At 35.7% G+C, this 18617-nt stretch overlaps 1 protein-coding gene across 2 annotated transcripts; it reads left to right on the forward strand.

Moving 5' to 3' along the window:
- Nucleotides 1-1750: 1750 nt before the first annotated feature.
- LOC147295843 (uncharacterized) lies at nucleotides 1751-15027 on the forward strand. Of its 2 annotated transcripts, XM_086231657.1 has the most exons (25): nucleotides 1751-1962; nucleotides 2898-3496; nucleotides 3590-3714; nucleotides 3861-3955; nucleotides 4074-4298; nucleotides 4540-4633; nucleotides 5413-5464; nucleotides 6913-6978; nucleotides 7992-8146; nucleotides 8844-8914; nucleotides 9026-9220; nucleotides 9399-9437; nucleotides 10221-10328; nucleotides 10871-10960; nucleotides 11127-11202; nucleotides 11440-11536; nucleotides 11617-11686; nucleotides 11789-11965; nucleotides 12038-12160; nucleotides 12543-12626; nucleotides 12967-13151; nucleotides 13391-13529; nucleotides 13604-13663; nucleotides 14152-14223; nucleotides 14557-15027. In XM_086231657.1, the coding sequence occupies exons 2-25, from the start codon at nucleotides 2925-2927 to the stop codon at nucleotides 14662-14664; spliced, it is 3078 nt and encodes a 1025-aa protein (XP_086087783.1). In that variant the 5' UTR covers nucleotides 1751-1962; nucleotides 2898-2924; the 3' UTR covers nucleotides 14665-15027. The 2 variants fall into 2 exon arrangements, with proteins under 2 accessions (XP_086087783.1, XP_086087784.1); XM_086231658.1 differs by lacking the exon at nucleotides 6913-6978.
- Nucleotides 15028-18617: the final 3590 nt, after the last annotated feature.

An 18617-nucleotide genomic window follows, 5' to 3' on the forward strand; every position in this document is an offset into this window, starting at 1 on the left:
ATTTGGCAATTCCATACATGACACATATTAGATACTATTAACAAATCATACAAATTCAATATTAATTATTAACAAATCATACAATTTCAATTCCATATCATATCACCAATTTCAACTTTCATATCAATATTTATATATCATACAGATTACACAAATCATACAAATCAAAATTAACCAAAAATCATACAAATTATACAAATCAAAATCAACCCAAAATCATACAATTAATTCCAAATTTATATAAATCAACCCAAGATCAATATAATTTACAAGTAAACCCAAAATATGTTATTGATCTTAGATAATATATTAATAGGTGATAATAATTTATCTTAAAAAATTATAACTGTAAAATTGTAAATCTAAATATCTAATCTATTAGATTTAGGACCGAGAGTCTAATAAATTGTAAATTTGTAACCCAATTTAATCTAATAAATTGTAAATCTATTAGATTTAGGCAGATTTAGCCATTTAGGCTTTACTGCTTTAGCCGTGATAAATTGATAATATACAGTATACTTACAATTGTTAATAGTCTCATATAAGTTATTTAATTTTCTCATTTTTGCAGTCTTTATCTACCATTCATTCGTTTATGAAAACATCAATTTATTTACCGATTATATTGTGTGATATATTGACTTGGTGTTACATATTTACACATATTATAATTTAGTTTAATCTATACACTATGCTAATAGTGTGTGTTAGTGTGACACATAAAAATTTGAGTGCTAATTACGACCACTCCAAAATACTTTCTTGACCACCCTTCTCATTTTCGGCGAAATTGTATACCATAATTGCATTAAATATTTAAAAGAAAAAAAGCCCAAATATTCTCGGTTTAAAATTTAAATCACATATTGTATTTAAGAAAAATCAGGGAACGAGACGGAATTGCCCTTGGCTCCAATCTCCTTATTTGTCTTGATGAGTTGATGCCTAGTCTGTTAAGACTTAAGAGAGAGAGAGGCCGAAGGCTGAGGGGTGGCCGGAGGCTTCGAGCTAGGTGGCTGGATGCTTCGAGGTGGTCGGAGTTGGTGAGAAGACAGAGAAGTTCGAGAAGTCGAGAAGCCGAGAACAGAACAGAATCGATGAGAAGAGAGAGAGATAAGTCCAGTCCAGCAAGACAAGGAGAAGACGGAGAAGATGGAGGAGAGAGGAAAGAGCGGCGCGCGCTACAGATCGAGTGAGATAGAGAAGGCGTGACTGCGTGAGGATTCGGCGATTCGCTGGGCTGGGTTTCTGGGTAAGTGTCGAAATTTTGCCAAATTTCGACGAAATTCAAAAAAATTTGGTTATTAGGGTGTTCTAAATTTCGCCCGAAATTTCGAATATTTCGTCGAAATATTCCGAAATTTTGTCGAATCAGTGTTAAAATTTTGGACCCCCTCAAAATCGAAATTTAAACCCTTGGTGACACATCAAAATTCTTGAAAGCAAAATAAAAAAAGTTTACAATTTGAGGAGAACATTACTAGTTGGCCAAAAAAATAATTTACTATTTATGATTATTTTTTTATAAGAGCCTCTTGGGCCCATTATCTGATCAAAGTTGAAACTAAAAGTTGGGCCACGAAGTGGATCAACAAGGAAAAACCGATATAAAATGTGGGCCGTCCGGTCATATCCAAAACCTAAAAAAAGATGAAGGTCCATATTTGATGTTCCTAGACAAAAAACCAAACCTAGACATGGACATAAGGACATTAGTGCATCTAACGTTAAACAGTTAAAGCTCGTAACCTTGCGGAGCCCATAGAAGAAGCTAGATCTTATCTGACCCTCCCTGCTTCTCTTTTTCTCACTAAAACGGTCGCCTCGGACCTCTTTCGCTTCCCCTTTTACCGCCTGTCTCTCTCTCTCTCTCTCTCTCTTCTATGGCCACGGACCAATCTAGGGCTTGAAGGAACCAATAAAATAAGGCATCTCTCTGGCGCGCGCGCGCACACACTGGTAATCTCAAATGGATGAAACTGCCTAACGTTTAAGTAATTATGTATTTCTCCTGTTTTTGTTGTTACGTATTGGCAATCAATGTTGCCTCACTTCTGTTTGGTTGCTAAGAAAGGGGAGGGGGAAGAATGTAGGGATTTAGAAGTTTTGGTTTTTTCAGTTACTTAACATGAAAGCAGTTTCTGGGAGTTTTTTTTTTTCTTTGGTGAGTTAAGATAGAAGCTAAATTTTCTTTTGAATGCCATGAAAGTGCTTGTAATGGTCTGAGCCTAACAGATTCCTGTTGTGAAATTCGTGAAAATTTGCTCCTTCTTTGCACAATCAGCTACGAAGTTTGTTCGATATTCATATTTAGAGCATAATGAATGAAATATCATTAATTTGTCTGTTATATTACATGGCATTGACATATGGTTCTTCTACATATTATATAGTCAAAGTGAAAAAAGAAAATTACATATGAAATGCTGCAGTAGGCATAGTTACGGAAAAACATTGATTGGAGAGAATATGTATTTGGTGAGCTATTAAGGAAAGAATATATTTTAGGTGGGAAAAATTTGTATATTATTTATCTGTCAAAATTCTGTAAGACTGTAAGAGGCATCATTCTATGCTGCTTTCCTAGGTATAATTGTTAAATGCACACAAAATTAAATGAATGCTTAGATAAAGTATTTTCTTCTTGGCCATAAAATCTGTTGGGTGTGTTGTGTTGAAAGAAATGGACCATGAAACAAATTTAGAAAGAATAAGTTAAAGCATGCAACAATGTTTCAATATCACAATGTGGAAAAGAAAAAGGCTTTTAAATAGGGAATAGAAAACAGAAAGTTCATGTAATGCTCTTGGTTTTTATGCTACATGTATTTTAATTTTCATTTTAATCATGAATTTACAAATCGTCTGTAGACTGAACGAATCATACTTTGCAGCACATTAAAATTTGGAAATAAGAAGTGATGATGCATGCAAGGAGAATAAAATGTAGAAATCAGAGATGGGTGCTTCAGCTGTCCAAATATTCAATAAGGCCAAACTACATTGATCACGGTTCTTCTCAACCTTTGGGTGCTTCTGGAAACCACTTTTCACATGGTAGTTTTATTAAAAGCTGTCTCATAGAGTCATTCTCATTGCGGAGTGTTGCTTCTGGTAATAGTTGCACTGGCTTGCATGTGAGGTCTAATACCTGTTTGAAGGGTAGTCAGTTACGTGCCTACAGTTCAGAAGGTGATGGAAGGAATGCAAGTGAGGATAAACAAATACCAGTGAAAGATGGTGCTGACTTTGATAAAGGAAATACTTGGAAAGAAAAGGCTAGGGAAGATGTGAGGCATTTTGATGCACATGCTCTACTTGGGGAACAAGATCAGAAGGAATGGCTTAATAATCAGAAGCTTGCCATTGAGAGTAAAAAGAAAGAATCACCTTTTTTGACAAGACGAGAGAAGTTCAAAAATGAATTTCTGTTGAGGGTTGTTCCGTGGGAGAAGATAACTGTTTCGTGGGATACGTTTCCTTACCACATTCAGTAATAGCTTCTAATTAATGTTTCTTATCGTTCCTTCTTTATTGCTTGCTTAACACTTCTAAGAATATTTATATATATTATTTTCTCTTATAGTGAACCCACCAAAAATCTTTTGGTGGAATGCGCCGCTGCCCATTTGAAACATAAGAAGTTTACTTCCACTTATGGTTCTCGTTTGACATCTTCAAGCGGGAGAATACTGCTTCAGAGTTCTCCAGGTTGGTCACAGGTCCTACAAATCTAATAATTAACTTTGTGTATTTAAAATTTCCCAAGTGATAATAATTTGTAGTTAACTGTGTTTCTCAGAAAAGAATAAACTGACCTTTTGTCTTGATTATCTGCATGATATTGTCATCTACAGGCACTGAACTGTACCGTGAGAGATTGGTTAGAGCACTTGCACGGGATCTACAAGTTCCCCTACTGGTGCTTGACAGCAGTGTTCTTGCTCCTTATGTAAGATTGAAATAAATTGAATCTTTAGTTTAGTCAACCCCCCTACCCTCGCCGCTGCCTTTCTTTGGTACTTATAAGTAAGATTTTAATATTTATTTTTATGTTAAATTTGGAGTAGGATTTTGGTGATGATTGCCAATCAGAGTCTGAATCAGATGATGATGGTGTGGAGGAGTGTACTTCGGAGTCAGAGATTGAGGATGAGAATGATGCAAGTAATGAAGAAGAGTGGACTAGTAGTAATGAGGCAAGATCAGATTGTAGCGATAAAGATGAAGCTGATGCACATGCACGGGCTGAAGCAGCCCTCAAAAAGCTTGTTCCTATTGAAGACTTTGCAAAGGTATGATTTTTTTGGAGCATCATGATATTTTTATTCCTTATTCTTTCACCCTCAGCATATTATGGTGGTTCAAAGTATCAAGTGGTCGTCTTATTGGCTTGATTAGGAAATTTAAAAAATCCATTTGTATAAGAAATGCTCTTAATATTTTACATATGCTACCCACAGTGCACTTCCAGTAATGTATAATAAACTATGGTCTATGATCTATTGTATGATTTAGTTAATTCATATGTGGCAGATGGTATCTGGGGAGGAATCTGAGAGTCCATCTGTATCCTCAACGTCTGAAGCTGCTGAGCCTTCTGATAAATCCAAACGACCATTAAAAAAAGGTCCAATATTTAGATTTCTATTGTTTTTTATATTGCAAATCATATGTTTTGTGATTTTTTTCTTCTTTTAATCGATATAAGAGGTTACATTCTTATTCTCTTATTATGTGTGCACATGTCTTGCTCTTGTTTTTTTGCTATCAAAATATATGTATACTTTTTGTTGTTAATCCTCAGGACTTTACTATTGTTCCATAAGTTTTTGGGTTCTCACCAGGAAAGTTGAAGTAACCACACAAAATTGTGCATTTTGGTGCTCATAACTTTCCAAATTACAAGGTGTCAAACCAATTATGAATTTTATTTTTAGTTTATTTTTTTATTAGTGTATTTACAAAATCCTTTTTTCTTACATACTTTTCTTTGTTGGTCAGTTTGTGCTAGGCTCTGCTGTTTTTTCTTGTGGGAAAATGGTTACCCTCCTTGAGATATATTGTTCATTTCTGCTTTTGGTGTTTTTTTCAAGTGATGCATTGGGTTAGAATCTCTTGCTTCTGTGCTCACTTCTATCCTTTAGAGGCATGGTCAAATCAGGTGTAGTTTCATTTATGGCAGGGTGGTTTTGGAACTTGATGTGTTTTTGTGCTGGTAGTGGTAGTTTTCATGTTGGTGTTGGCAATGTTAGTTGAGGCAGTAGCGTGGCTGCTGGTTTCTCCTGGTGAAATTTGGTGTTGGATTGCAGTATCTGCATCATCCTGGAAAATTATTAGTTTTTGATTGTCATTCTTTATTTGACAGCCTTTCTTCTTAACAAGTTCTTGCTTTTTTATCTTTTCCAGGTGATCGGGTGAAGTATATTGGGCCTTCTTTACGTGTTGAAGCTGATAACAGGTCATGAATTATTTCTTGCATTTTTTTGCTCCATTTTGTGTTCTTAAGATTTTCACAATATGCTTGGTCTGTTTTCTGTAGTATGGAGTGATTTTTTTTTTGGGGTATAAGGAAATAAAAAAGGAACATTTTAATATATTGAGAACTCATGAATTTAAAGTTTATTTTAAATTTCATGAATGTGACCTTCTCTGCATTGTTTGGATAATAAAAACTTATGTAATGTAAAAACAAAATTATGATAATGTTCTCAAGTAATTTTGTGAACCTTGTTAATTATATCCTCCATATTATGACCCAGGATTTTTCTTTTATGAAATGGCATGTGTTTTTTGTGAATGTTGCGTGCGGGGTAGCAAATATCTTGTGACTCATGATTCCCTAACCCCGCAATACTTTGAGCCTATATCACGTTATCAATCTAAACAGTCAATACTCGGGCATTCAAGATGTAATTCATTTTGACCAATGAAGGATGCACTTATGTTTTGAGTAGAAATTGAGCAATGGAACACTAGATTAATGTATCCGTGATCATTGATGGCCTTAGAATTGAAAGAGAAGAAGATTATCTATTTGTTGACTTCACTTTTAATTGCCTAACTAAAGAGCAAAGAATAAAGTTAAAAGAATCACAATGGGGAATGTTCTTAGAATGTTTAGATAATGATATTATGATCACCATTTTGAAAAAACTTTTTATAAATTTATGCCTTCAATCCCAGTAAACTGTTATTTTCATAAAAAAGTACCAATAAACTGTTATTAGAATTGATCTTAAAATTCAAAATTGTACCTCCATTCTGACAAGGGAGGTTAGTGTAATTTCTGAAATTGTTTTACTAATCCTTAAGAGAGGGTGGTCTAATTTACTCAAAAATATTTTGGATGTAGTAAAAACCTCTTGTTTGACTTACTTAGGCACCAAATTGATGAAACAACTTAGCACCTTCTATTTTTAGGTGAGGTGCTTTGCATGCCTCTAGCTGTCTTTTGCACCTGGGTAGGAGATTCTAGGCATAAATTTTGTGCGTAGTTGAGATTTTCTCATTAGCTTAGAAGGATAAAGATGGTGTCTAGGCATGAGCTCTGTTCTTATAAGTCTTTGGTACAACTTTGTCATCTCTTTAAAAATATGTCATGTTTTCAATGATCTTTTTGGGCTTTTAATGAGTTTGCATATTTTTGAGTTTTGAGTGAGGTTCTGCATGGTTTTGTATCTCATGCACTTAAGTGTATGTTACTGTGCCAAGGATTTTTGGCCAGAATCTGTAGATAAGACAGTGTTGAGCTACTGGATTTTCAGGTGTTGTATATTGAAAACTTACACACGTGCTGCCCGGAATATCATGTCTGTGGTCTGTCTTTCAGAAACCCTTTAGCATGATCTCATCCCACATGAACTGACTTCGACCTCACCTGACATTGAGATATATAATGCAATACAGGATCATATTGGGGAAGATATCAACATCTGATGGTCCAACAAATGCTTATACCATCTTCCGTGGCAGGTGGGTTGGTAAGTCGTCAATGTGTAGGGGAAGAAATACAGTAGAAAATTCTTAAGAGTCCTTATCTTTGCATTTTCGAAAAACTGCTTTTGCGTTTTGGTGTATCTTTTTTCGTCCTTAGGACCTAAGTTGGAGCCTTGGTTCTTCCATACTCGATAGTCCATAACCACGGTACATTGTTCTCCATTCAGTGTACAGTCATATTCAGTTTAATACCAAACGATGTTAGTGGTTGTCACCCGTGATCACTGTGCAACTATTCTATGTGTGTGCATTTCTAGAAGTTAGATGCCATATACTTCTATAATAACACATTTTGAACTATTCCACCCTTACGGCCTTCCTTTGACACCCACTTAGTAAAATTTTCGCTCTTTTTGTTGTTGTTTTGGTGCTGCTTTTATCTGGCATGTTCTTATAACCTTCTATAATCTTTTAGTCCCTTTGAGATCTGGAAAATTATGGACATATTGAAAGATTTTGGTGTATGCAATTTTGCTAATTGATTTTCTAGGAAACTGTACACTCCGGGAAATTTCAGCACGCTCAGGAGGCTTTTTCAAGCTTGCATTGAAAACTTGTTGAATATATCTATAATCCTTTACAATCAAACTGTGCAAGTACAATTCTGAATAATGTTTTGAAAAAATACCTATGCATGTGCATGCAAGCATCTGTACATAACTATGTATATAGGGTAAAACATTTAAAGGTGTGTGTGATATGCTTCAATTATTGGTAGAACTTGGTAGTGATGGCATTTGTAGCTAATTTAGCTGCTTACAGCTAGATTTTATGAATGCTAAATAGCAAGGAAGATTTTAGTGTCAACCCCTTTTAAGTGAAATGTAGTAGCTGTGACATTGGTTTTGTATCAATTCTATTGTGTATCAGAATATATTCATAGTGGTTTCAGTAATTTTGTTAGTTAATACATCTGTGCGGTTGATTTTTATACATCCATGATTCTGGAATCTTCTTACTGTTTCTGACCGAATTTGGAATCTATGCAGGCCTTTACCGAAGGGTCAACGTGGGGAGGTATATGAAGTGAGTGGAGATCGAGTTGCTGTTATTTTAGATATTAGAGAAAACACAGGAAGTGAAGTGGATAAAGAGGAGAAAGAAGCAGAGCAGCCTGCAAATCCGCCAGTTTATTGGATACATGGTACAATTTAATGTGGATGAAGTTTTGCATTTGTGAAGTTTTGAACTTCAGCATTTCTTTTTAAACAAAATTGAAGTTTAGTTGATTTTTGTGTCTAGACTCTGGAGATTACTTCATTCTCTGATTCACTCTGTTACAGATGTCCTAATTTTTTTCATATCCGCATTTGAATTTTATGATCAATGAATAGACAAAAGTGCTTTTATTAATTTGCAACTAACAATAGCTATCAGATTTATATAATAATGTATACGGTCTAAGATTTTTTTACTTTTACCATATCAATATATGACATCATAATCTTGTTGACAATAATTTTATGCTGGCACAATTTTATTGCTCAAACTTGTGCTGTTCGTGTTTCCATCTTCTGTTTGCCCTTTTGAATTTCGTTACTGCTTTTGAATTCTTGAATCATATTGTTGAATTACTTTTGCTTTTCATCAGTGGTAATAAATGCCAGTTATACGATAATTAGAATAGATACCTTGGATAGTGGCATTGAGAAAAAAGGCTTGCATAACAGGTGGCTTCTTATCATAAATCTGATTCTTATGAGTGAAAACTATCTGATTTTTGGTTGGCTGCAGAATTAGACTTAACTTTAATATGATATAGAATATTAAGATGTTGATGACGATGCAACGCTAATAGTGATTTTTCCAGTAGCATAACCACTAATTTCCTGTACATACAGCTAAGCACGTTGAGCACATTGCCGACACTCAGACTGAGGATTGTTATATTGCAATGGAGGCCCTATGTGAGGTATGGTACACAAAACCAAAAGATAAAATAAAACAAGAAAACCAAGACTCTGTGTTCTAATGCTTGAGGTTTAGCATATATAAACAATATCTGAATTTCCATTGCTTGCAGGTATTGCAAGCCATGCAACCTCTTATTGTCTATTTTCCAGACTCTTCTCAATGGTTGTCTAGGGCTGTCCCCAAGTCAAATCGTAAGGAGTTTGTGAGTAAAGTGCAAGAAATTTTTGACGAGTTATCAGGTCCTGTTGTTTTGATTTGTGGGCAGAACAAAATTGAATCTGGGTCAAAGGAAAAAGAGAAATTTGTAAGCCTTAAGAATTCTTTTCCAGTTAACAAGCTGTACATATCTATTTATGTGTTTGTTGTACATGCGTTTTTTAATTTCCCTTTTATGATCTGTGGCTAACTTTCTCCTAGCTATTTATATTTTATGGCTAACAATTTTCCCTTCTCTTTTCCCTTACAAATACTATGTGTAACAGACGATGATACTTCCAAATTTTGGGCGTCTTGCGAAGCTGGTAATCCTTTTTAGTTTAGGAGCATAACATTTTTTTATTGATTTATTTTCCTCGAATTGTTCTCTTATGACCAAGATGTGTTGATCTTGTGGCTATATACCATCCTGACATATTAAAAGCTTATAGTTGTGTGACTTAGAACTTTCTCATCATACATGTTTTGGCATATTTTTCTTACTAGATGGTCTTTCTAGTGCCATTGCATACTCCAAGGTATCTGGCCAGTGTGTCTCTTACTACTAAATGAAATGTCAAAAATGGATTTGTAAGAGATGAAAAATATTCTCTCTCTGTATAATAGAGATACTAGTCATACCCTCAACAAGTTTAATTATTTCTAAACATGAGTATGGCTTATCTTATAACTCTGGTGGCCGTTCGCATACTGGTTCTTCTTTATGACTAGCAATCCTCTGGACTACATGCTTTATCTTTTGTGTACCCTCTTTTTTCTTCTTCTTGGGACATAGTACTTTAAGCATTGCTGAAGTGTCCCAGTAGATAACTAGATATAGACCATTATATTACAAAATGGTTGGCTCATCCATCTGTTCCTCAAATTTCAATTTTTCTGCTTTCATGATACCAAAAAAAACATTTAATAACATACACCATTATTTTCTTCTCCTTGAGTTATCAAAATTTTTTGCTGCTTTCGTGATACTCCTATTCCTATACAGAATTGCATGTTTGTTTCTTAGAAGCTAGGTGATGTTTCCCCCAACAGAATGTTGTTGTGTCATTTTTTCTTCAATTATGTAATTGCCTATTTTCTGTTTCCAGCCTCTCTCTCTCAAGCGTCTCACTGAGGGGCTTAAAGCAACAAAGAGATCAGATGATAATGAAATATATAAGCTCTTTGCAAATGTTTTCTGCATATATCCCCCTAAGGTAAGTGTTGTACTTCCTCCTCTACATAATTTATGAGTAAAGAATCATTACATGCCTAGATAGTATTTAGTGCTTTGCTGCTCATAGTTTTTTTCATGTTAAGTTTTTTTCTAGATTTTTCTTTTATTTAATTTAATTTTTTTATTTTATGTTGGGGTCTCCATCCTAAGAGCTCATGCATTAATTTTTTTTTTTCTCTACCTTAACATTTGTGACGCTTAAGATGTATTCAATGTGATTGTGTTACTTCCTGTATTTTTAGATGGATATATCTGTGCTTGGTGTAATATCAATTTTGTAGTTCCTCTTCTTGTTAAACTTGATGCACATATTAGTTGGAACTGTGTGACAAAGATGGCACTAGATCTAGGGGACTGGCCTGCATAGATGTGTGTGATAGCTGAGATTAGCTTTTGTTCATTTGTTTGTTGTCTAGTTTGGCTTTAGATCAATTGTTTATTTTTGGTGGTTTCACATTTCTTCTCTTTCCTTTCCTTTCCTTTCCTCTTTTTTTGTATTTTCATTTTTTTTTTTTTTTGCAGGAGGAAGAGGAACTTCGAACATTCAATAAACAGGTTGAAGAAGATGGGAGAATTGTGATATCAAGGAGCAATTTAAATGAATTACATAAGGTATTTTCTTGTTCTGTAATTAATGTGAGTGTTAGGTAAGGTATTGTGCAATTTCATTGGCTCCATGTGAAGAACTCGCTACTCATCTTTTTTTTTTGGGAGGGGGGGAGGGGCGTGTTATTTCCACAAACCTCTTTGGGTTAATTTCTAAACTATTGCATTGCAGGTTCTTGAGGAACATGAGCTATCGTGCCCGGACTTATTGCAAGTAGATACAGATGGTGTGATCTTGACAAAGCGAAGTAAGAAACTAAAATAAACATAAGTTTTAATTTTTTGATCTGATTTTTCAGGAACTTCTGGAATTCAGAATTTCAGATTCTTTATATGACGTCAAAATCTGAAATTTTTGAATCGTTTTTATTGGAATCAGGATTTTCATGCAAAAATGACTTCCAATGCCCTAGTTATATATGAAATCTAGAATTTTATAATGACCATGTGTTATTTATTAGTTAATTTTACTTGTTTTTCCCCAGAAGCTGAGAAAGTGGTTGGCTGGGCTAAAAACCATTACTTGTCATCTTGCCTTCTTCCTTCTATCAAAGGCGAAAGACTGCATCTTCCTCGTGAAAGGTACATGTTTCTTTTGTTTTATATTGTATATTAAGTTTTATGTCACCCTGACATTGATCACTCTTGTTACTTTTGTAAAGCCTTGAAATAGCAATTTCACGTCTGAAGGAGCAAGAAAATTTGTCTCGGAAGCCTTCTCAAAATTTGAAGGCATGTGTGTTTAATTACTTTGTACTAAAAATGCTATAAAAATTTAAGGTTTTTTGACTTTTTGTCTATTGGTTCACCTTTAACATATAAAAACTATGACAGAACCTTGCGAAGGATGAATATGAGACCAATTTTGTTTCAGCAGTTGTACCTCCTGGTGAAATTGGTGTTAGGTTTGATGATATAGGTGCTCTTGAGGATGTGAAGAGGGCATTAAATGAACTTGTCATTCTTCCAATGAGGAGACCAGAGCTTTTCTCTCATGGAAACTTGTTGCGGGTATTGATTTTAATCTTATCATAGTTTGTTCTATGCTTAAGTGTGTGTCTGATCATGTGATGCTTTGTTCAGCCTTGCAAAGGAATATTACTTTTTGGGCCTCCTGGAACTGGGAAGACCCTTCTTGCTAAGGCACTTGCAACAGAAGCTGGGGCGAATTTTATCAGCATAACTGGTTCAACTCTAACATCAAAGGTATGCTTTCCAGTATCTAAAATCTGGTTCTGGATCATTTAATTCCACTAAATAAATACCAAGCTTAATAAATTTTTGCTACAAAATAAACATGCCTTCTCAAGATTAGTTATATGTAGCATAATGTATTTTCTCTGTATTTATCTTACCCAAAAGGTTCCGTAGCCTATTTTGGACATCTTCTAGTTTTGAAGGCATTTCCTTCATAGTTGTATGTACTGATGTACCTGGGCCTGTCCAGGATCAATTACAGTTTTTGTTTCTACCCCTGCAAATTCAGATTTAATTTAATTTTACTTGATATAATTAAATTTTGATATGGAATTTGAGGGAGAGTTGAGCTGATTTTTTATTTATATCTTTTCAACTTTTATTGATACAGTGGTTTGGAGATGCTGAAAAGCTGACCAAAGCTCTCTTCTCCTTCGCCAGCAAGCTTGCTCCTGTCATTATATTTGTTGATGAGGTGAAATTTTCTTATTTTGGAATTAAAAGGGAAATATGTAAAGAAAATGGATAAAATGATGTATGAGAAACTAGTTCCTTTTGTTGACTATTTATTTAATTTTAAAATTTATTGGAGATTGAAAGCATGATATATTGCAGAAGGAAGACCATTTTTTATTCACATTCTCTTTTCGTAATTTGTCAAAATATTTCATCCAAGAAAAAAAGAAATAATAAAGGAATTTTTTTTCTTTTGATGATTTTCTTTTGTTATGTCAACAACCCAGAATTATAACTTGCTTATTATGTCAGCTTGTCAGTTTGCTTCCTTCATTTGGAGATCAAATTCTATATTGCAGGTTGATAGTTTGCTTGGTGCCCGTGGTGGTTCTTTTGAGCATGAAGCAACTAGAAGAATGAGAAATGAGTTCATGGCAGCTTGGGATGGATTGAGGTCTAAAGACAGTCAAAGAATCCTTATTCTTGGTGCCACAAATAGGCCATTTGATCTTGATGATGCTGTCATTCGCCGCTTACCAAGAAGGTCTGCTTGCTTTATAACTTTTTTTTCTAGACTGGTTATGGTGGTTTTGTCAATTGTTTTCTTATGGTTAGGTATTAGGTACTACTCATTAGGCATGTCTTGTCTGCGTGATGCATATAGTAAATCCCTGGTGTTGGTGAAAAATATAGAGTTGATAAAAAGCCCAAGATCCTTTAGAAAATAAATAAATAAACTCAATATCAGACAATCGTACCAAGTTATGTTGGGTTGCTTTGTAGGATATATGTTGACTTACCTGATGCTGAAAATCGTATGAAGATTTTGAGAATATTTCTTGCTCAAGAGAATCTAGAACCTGGTTTCCAGTTTGAGAAACTTTCATCTGCAACTGAGGGATACTCTGGCAGCGATTTGAAGGTATTTTACTGATGTTAGACATGGAATTCCATTGTTGTGTATCTCATACTTATAATTTTTTTTTTTTTTTGCAGAACCTCTGTATTGCTGCTGCTTATAGGCCTGTCGACGAACTCTTAGAAGAAGAAAAGAAGGTACATGCCTCTGGACATTAGACGTTTTTAGGTTGTGTATCTCATGATATATCCTTAGGGGGCATGTAGGCCACCCAAGATGTTCTAATATGCTATTTCTTTTGATTTTTTTTTTTTTTTGGGGTGGGGGGGGGGGGGGGGGGGGGGGGGGAAGAGAGAGAGAGAGAGAGGAAATAGCGAAGGAGAAAGAGAGTTCAGTTTTATTTAGATGCTTATATGATCTACTTATCAAAAACTGGAGAAGGCGATGGCATTATTTTGGTTGGGACAAACCAGATCAGCACAAAGTTATGATAAAAGCAATCTCCGACCACAACCAGCAATCTGCTCTTCCCTCCCCTCTTCCCATGAAAGCAATAAATTTTTAATTTTAGCTGTTGTTTTCTCAGTTTTCAGCCTTCTGCTCCATATCTTCATCTTTACCCACAAGATGTTAACAATTATTTACTGATTTCACTGTGCCTACTCTTTGGTTACTTGTTGTACAGGGCAGCAAAACTGATGTATCACCAGTTTTAAGGCCGCTTAATTTAGATGATTTTATTCTATCAAAAGCCAAGGTAAAGAACTTAAATTATATAATTGTTTCATTCCCTGTTTAGTACATGTCAAGCTTGTTCATAGCTATCTGGTTCTGTGAGCTTTCCAAACATCATTTAAAATTGTGCGGAGCAATCAGTCTTAACTTTTGCGGATTGTTTAGGCATTTCAATATCCATACAGCAGTGTGCATGTTTGTGTTGCAGGTGTTTTTCAATGATTTAATCTTGCCTGTGGATCCTTTTTAATAACATAATACGTATTTTGTTTTTCAATATATTCATTTTGTTGTTACTTGCACGCAATATTTAGTACTGAAATGTAGATTACTTATTTCTAACTTGATTGTGTAGGTTGGGCCATCAGTTTCCTATGATGCTGCAAGCATGAACGAACTTAGGAAATGGAATGAGCAATATGGAGAAGACGGAAGCAGAAGAAAATCACCATTTGGTTTCTGAAACTGATCTTACAAAGCTTAATTTCTTTATGTATTCTTGGAGAGAAAAAATGCCCAACTTTGAAGGCTTTTCTCTCTTTATTATGTATTCGTTCAAGAAAAAAGAAGAAAAAAGCCCTACTTTATGTATTCTTGGAGAAAAAAAAAAAAGAAGCCCAACTTTGGAGGCATAGGTAATCTTAGGAGGAAAACCTTCTTTTTCATCCTTTTTGAACGGGTGAGAGAGACGGCCTCAACAAATAATGTACTATCTTGTAGTCGTTCAATAGAATTTTGTCACAATTTTCCTTTCCATGTAAATTAACAGCACAATTTGTTTTTGTAATATTTTTAGTTGTTCCGGCAATGATAAATGTCTTTTTTATTTTTTGGCCATTGGCAATGATAAATTTTTTTTTTTTTTTTTTTGGGCCATAGGCAATGATAAATGTCTTAACTCTTACCAAGGCATTCGGGTTTGTTTCCTTGGGAGTCGTGCGGGGCCCGAGGCAAATCTTGAATTGTCTAAGGTATGACCGTATGATAAAGAATTCTACAAATTATCTCTACTTGCAAATTATTTCTAATAAATATTTTGATAAAAATGAAAAGAAATTGAGACGCAAATGCAATGCAACATTATAAAGAGAGGCTGTGACCAGATTATATCATTATATGTTTGTATTATATATATATATATATATTATTTGGGGGTTGGGGGAATTGAACTTGGGTGTAGCCTTTTGAGATCGTGGATTATGTGAACTCTTATTAGAATGCATGGTGATAGACTTAGTATCACAAATATCTTACAAGAAAACGTTATACCATATATATAATTATAATCATATTTTTCATCTTATTTAATAAATTTTATTTCATAAACAAATTCTTTTGCATTGTTGTGATCCATGAAATTTGAATTCATGACCTTTTTCAATAAATTGAAAATGAGTGCTATTTAGTAGATCAAATGATCATTGGCACCATATGCTTTAACCCTAATACTAGTAATTTAGTGAAATTTTCCCGTTTATTAAGAGATAGTTCAATCATTCAAAAGTAAATTAACAAATATAACCTTAGAACGCACAAATGATTTCAGTGATTAGTTTGAAAATTTAGGATAATTGGTAATTATATAAACACACTTCCAACCAACCAATTCTTATCTCACATCTTCGATTATGTATACTTATTTAACATTCATGACATTACAGACACATTACGTGTATGATGTTTCTAATAGTGACCATCGGAGAATTATGTTTCTAGTAGTGACTTAGGAGAGAATGAAGCTATTATGAACCCAAATTCCTATCTCTCTCACACCCAAAATTTCCACCCTTTGTTTAAAAAATTCTTCCCAAATACTCCTATCACTTATTCTTTTCAATTTTTTCAACTTTAACCCTAACAAAAAAAGACCAAAAAAAAAAAAAAACATGGCCAACTTGTAAAAAAGCATAAGCAAATATTTGTAATTGGCTTACTTTCTCATTACGTTGGCAAGATCTTTATACAGCAGTGATCATACAGAAGTGATCCTACAATTAAGCTATCAGTCCTATAATCTAGCTGTACAATAGAAGGAAAGTAATGTACGAAGTCAACCTATACAAATTAATTCAATGATACAATCCCTAACTTGCGTGAATATCCCAATGACTTCTCAACACTCCCCCTCAAGTTGGAGAGTGAATGTCTAGAACTCCCAACTTGCGTGTCATTGTTGTAAACATGTCTTTGCCCAAGGGCTTGGTAAAAACATCTGCCACCTACTGTGATGAAGTAACATGTTTTGTGACAACTGAACCATCTTGAATTTTGTCTCTGATGAAGTGGCAATCCATTTCAATGTGCCTTGTCCTTTCGTGAAAAACGGGATTGGCAGCTATGTGTAAGGCTGCTTGATTATCACAATGAAGCGTGACAGGTTCTGGATGTTGTAGCTGCAGGTCATGGAATAGACATCGCAGCCAAGAAAGCTCACAGCAGGTGCTTGTCATAGCTCTGTATTCAGCCTCTGCTGAAGAAAGAGAGACGGTCTTTTGTCTCTTTGTTCTCCAAGAAATCAAAGAACTTCCTAAGAACACACAATAGCCACTAGTCGACCTTCGAGTTGTTGGGCAACCAGCCCAATCAGAGTCGCAATAAGCCTTTAATTTCAAATCATTGTGGGCTGGAAAAAATAAACCTTGTCCCAGAGTATTTTTAAGATACCTTAAAATTCGAAGGGCTGCATCCATATGTGGTTGTCGAGGCTCATGCATGAATCTACTGAGCACATGCACTGCATATGTGATGTCGGGTCTGGTTATTGTCAAATAAATTAGGCGTCCCACCAGCCTTCTATATTGAGATGAGTCATTAAGTAATTCTCACTCTTCAGAAAGCTTGACATTTTGTTCCATGGGAAAGCTCACTGGACGTGCCCCCAAGAAACCACCATCTTTGAGTATGTCCAAGGCATATTTTCTCTGTGAAATATATATACCTTTCTTGGAGCGTGACACCTCAATGCCCAAGAAAAACTTCAAGTCCCCAAGGTCTTTAATGCGAAATCGAGTATGAAGGAACTGCTTAAGAGAATTGATGACAGCCACATCATTTCCTGTGATCAATATATCATCAACGTAAATTAAGAGTGCTGTAAAAGACGTCCCGTGCTTCCGAGTGAAGAGTGAATAGTCGGCTTTGGATTGAATGTAGCCTGCAGCTTGTATAGCCTCTGAGAATTTTGCAAACCATTGACGAGATGCTTGTTTTAAACCATACAAAGACTTGTTGAGGCGACATACCAAATTCTCCCCCTGTCGCCGAAGACCAGGAGGAGGAGACATGTAAATCTCTTCATGGAGATCACCATGAAGGAAGGCATTGTGTACATCAAGCTGGTGAAGTGACCAATTTCGAGCAGCAGCAAGGGCAAGAAGACAGCGGACAGTAATCATCTTAGCTGTGGGAGAGAAGGTGTCATGATAATCAATACCCGCAGTTTGGGTATACCCTTTGGCCACTAAACGTGCCTTGTAGCGCTCAATGGAACCATCGGAGCGATGCTTGATTTTGTAGACCCATTTGCAGCCAATGGGGTCCTTCCCAGGGGGAAGAGAGGTAAGTGTCCAGGTGTGGTTGGATTCCAATGCTTGGAGTTCGGAATCCATAGCAGCCTGCCAGTTTGGGTCAGAAGCAGCCTCTGAAAAAGATTGGGGTTCCACACTTCTACTAATGTGGGCAATAAAAGAGAGATGTGATGGTGAATAGCGATGGTAAGAGAGAAAATTACAAAGGGGATAACGAGTACCTTTAGTGGGACTGGACGATGAAGACAATGGCGGATCAAGTGGGGGCAGCGTGACCTGTGAACAGATGAAATCTTTGAGGAGGACTGAAGGCGTCTTCTGGCGTTGGGATTGTCGAGGAGGAGGTGCAGGAGAGGGTTCGTGGTGAGGACTGGGGTGGACAAGAGTATTTGGTTCAGTAGGCAAAGGTGAAGGAGGAGGATCAGGACAATTATTGAGCGAGGGAGTAGGGGCATCAGGGTCGGGAAATGGAGGAGTGGGGTCGGGTGTGATGATAGATGTATCATGTTGAGAAAAAGGCAGGACAGGAGGTGGTGAGGTGGTGGAAGAGTCGAATGGCAGAAGTTGGAAAGGGAAATTGTTTTCATGAAAAATGACATCCCTGCTAGTAAAGAGTTTACGGGTGGCTAGATTAAAAAGTTTGTAAGCTTTTTGGCCAAGAGGGTAACCAAGGAAGATGCATTTTTGAGCCCGGGGATCAAACTTATGAGAAGGATGCACCGTAGTTGCATAAGCAAGACAACCAAAAACCCGCATGTGGGAGTAAGAGGGAAGTTTGTCATAGAGCATTTCATAGGGTGTTTTGTGGGAGAGAATTGGAGTGGGCATTCGATTAATTAAGTGAATGGCAGTGAGCACACATTCTCCCCAAAAATGTAATGGAAGATGG

This window comes from Dryas octopetala, chromosome 2 (assembly GCF_963921425.1).
Source record: "Dryas octopetala chromosome 2, drDryOcto1.1, whole genome shotgun sequence".
Taxonomy (NCBI): Eukaryota; Viridiplantae; Streptophyta; class Magnoliopsida; order Rosales; family Rosaceae; genus Dryas; species Dryas octopetala.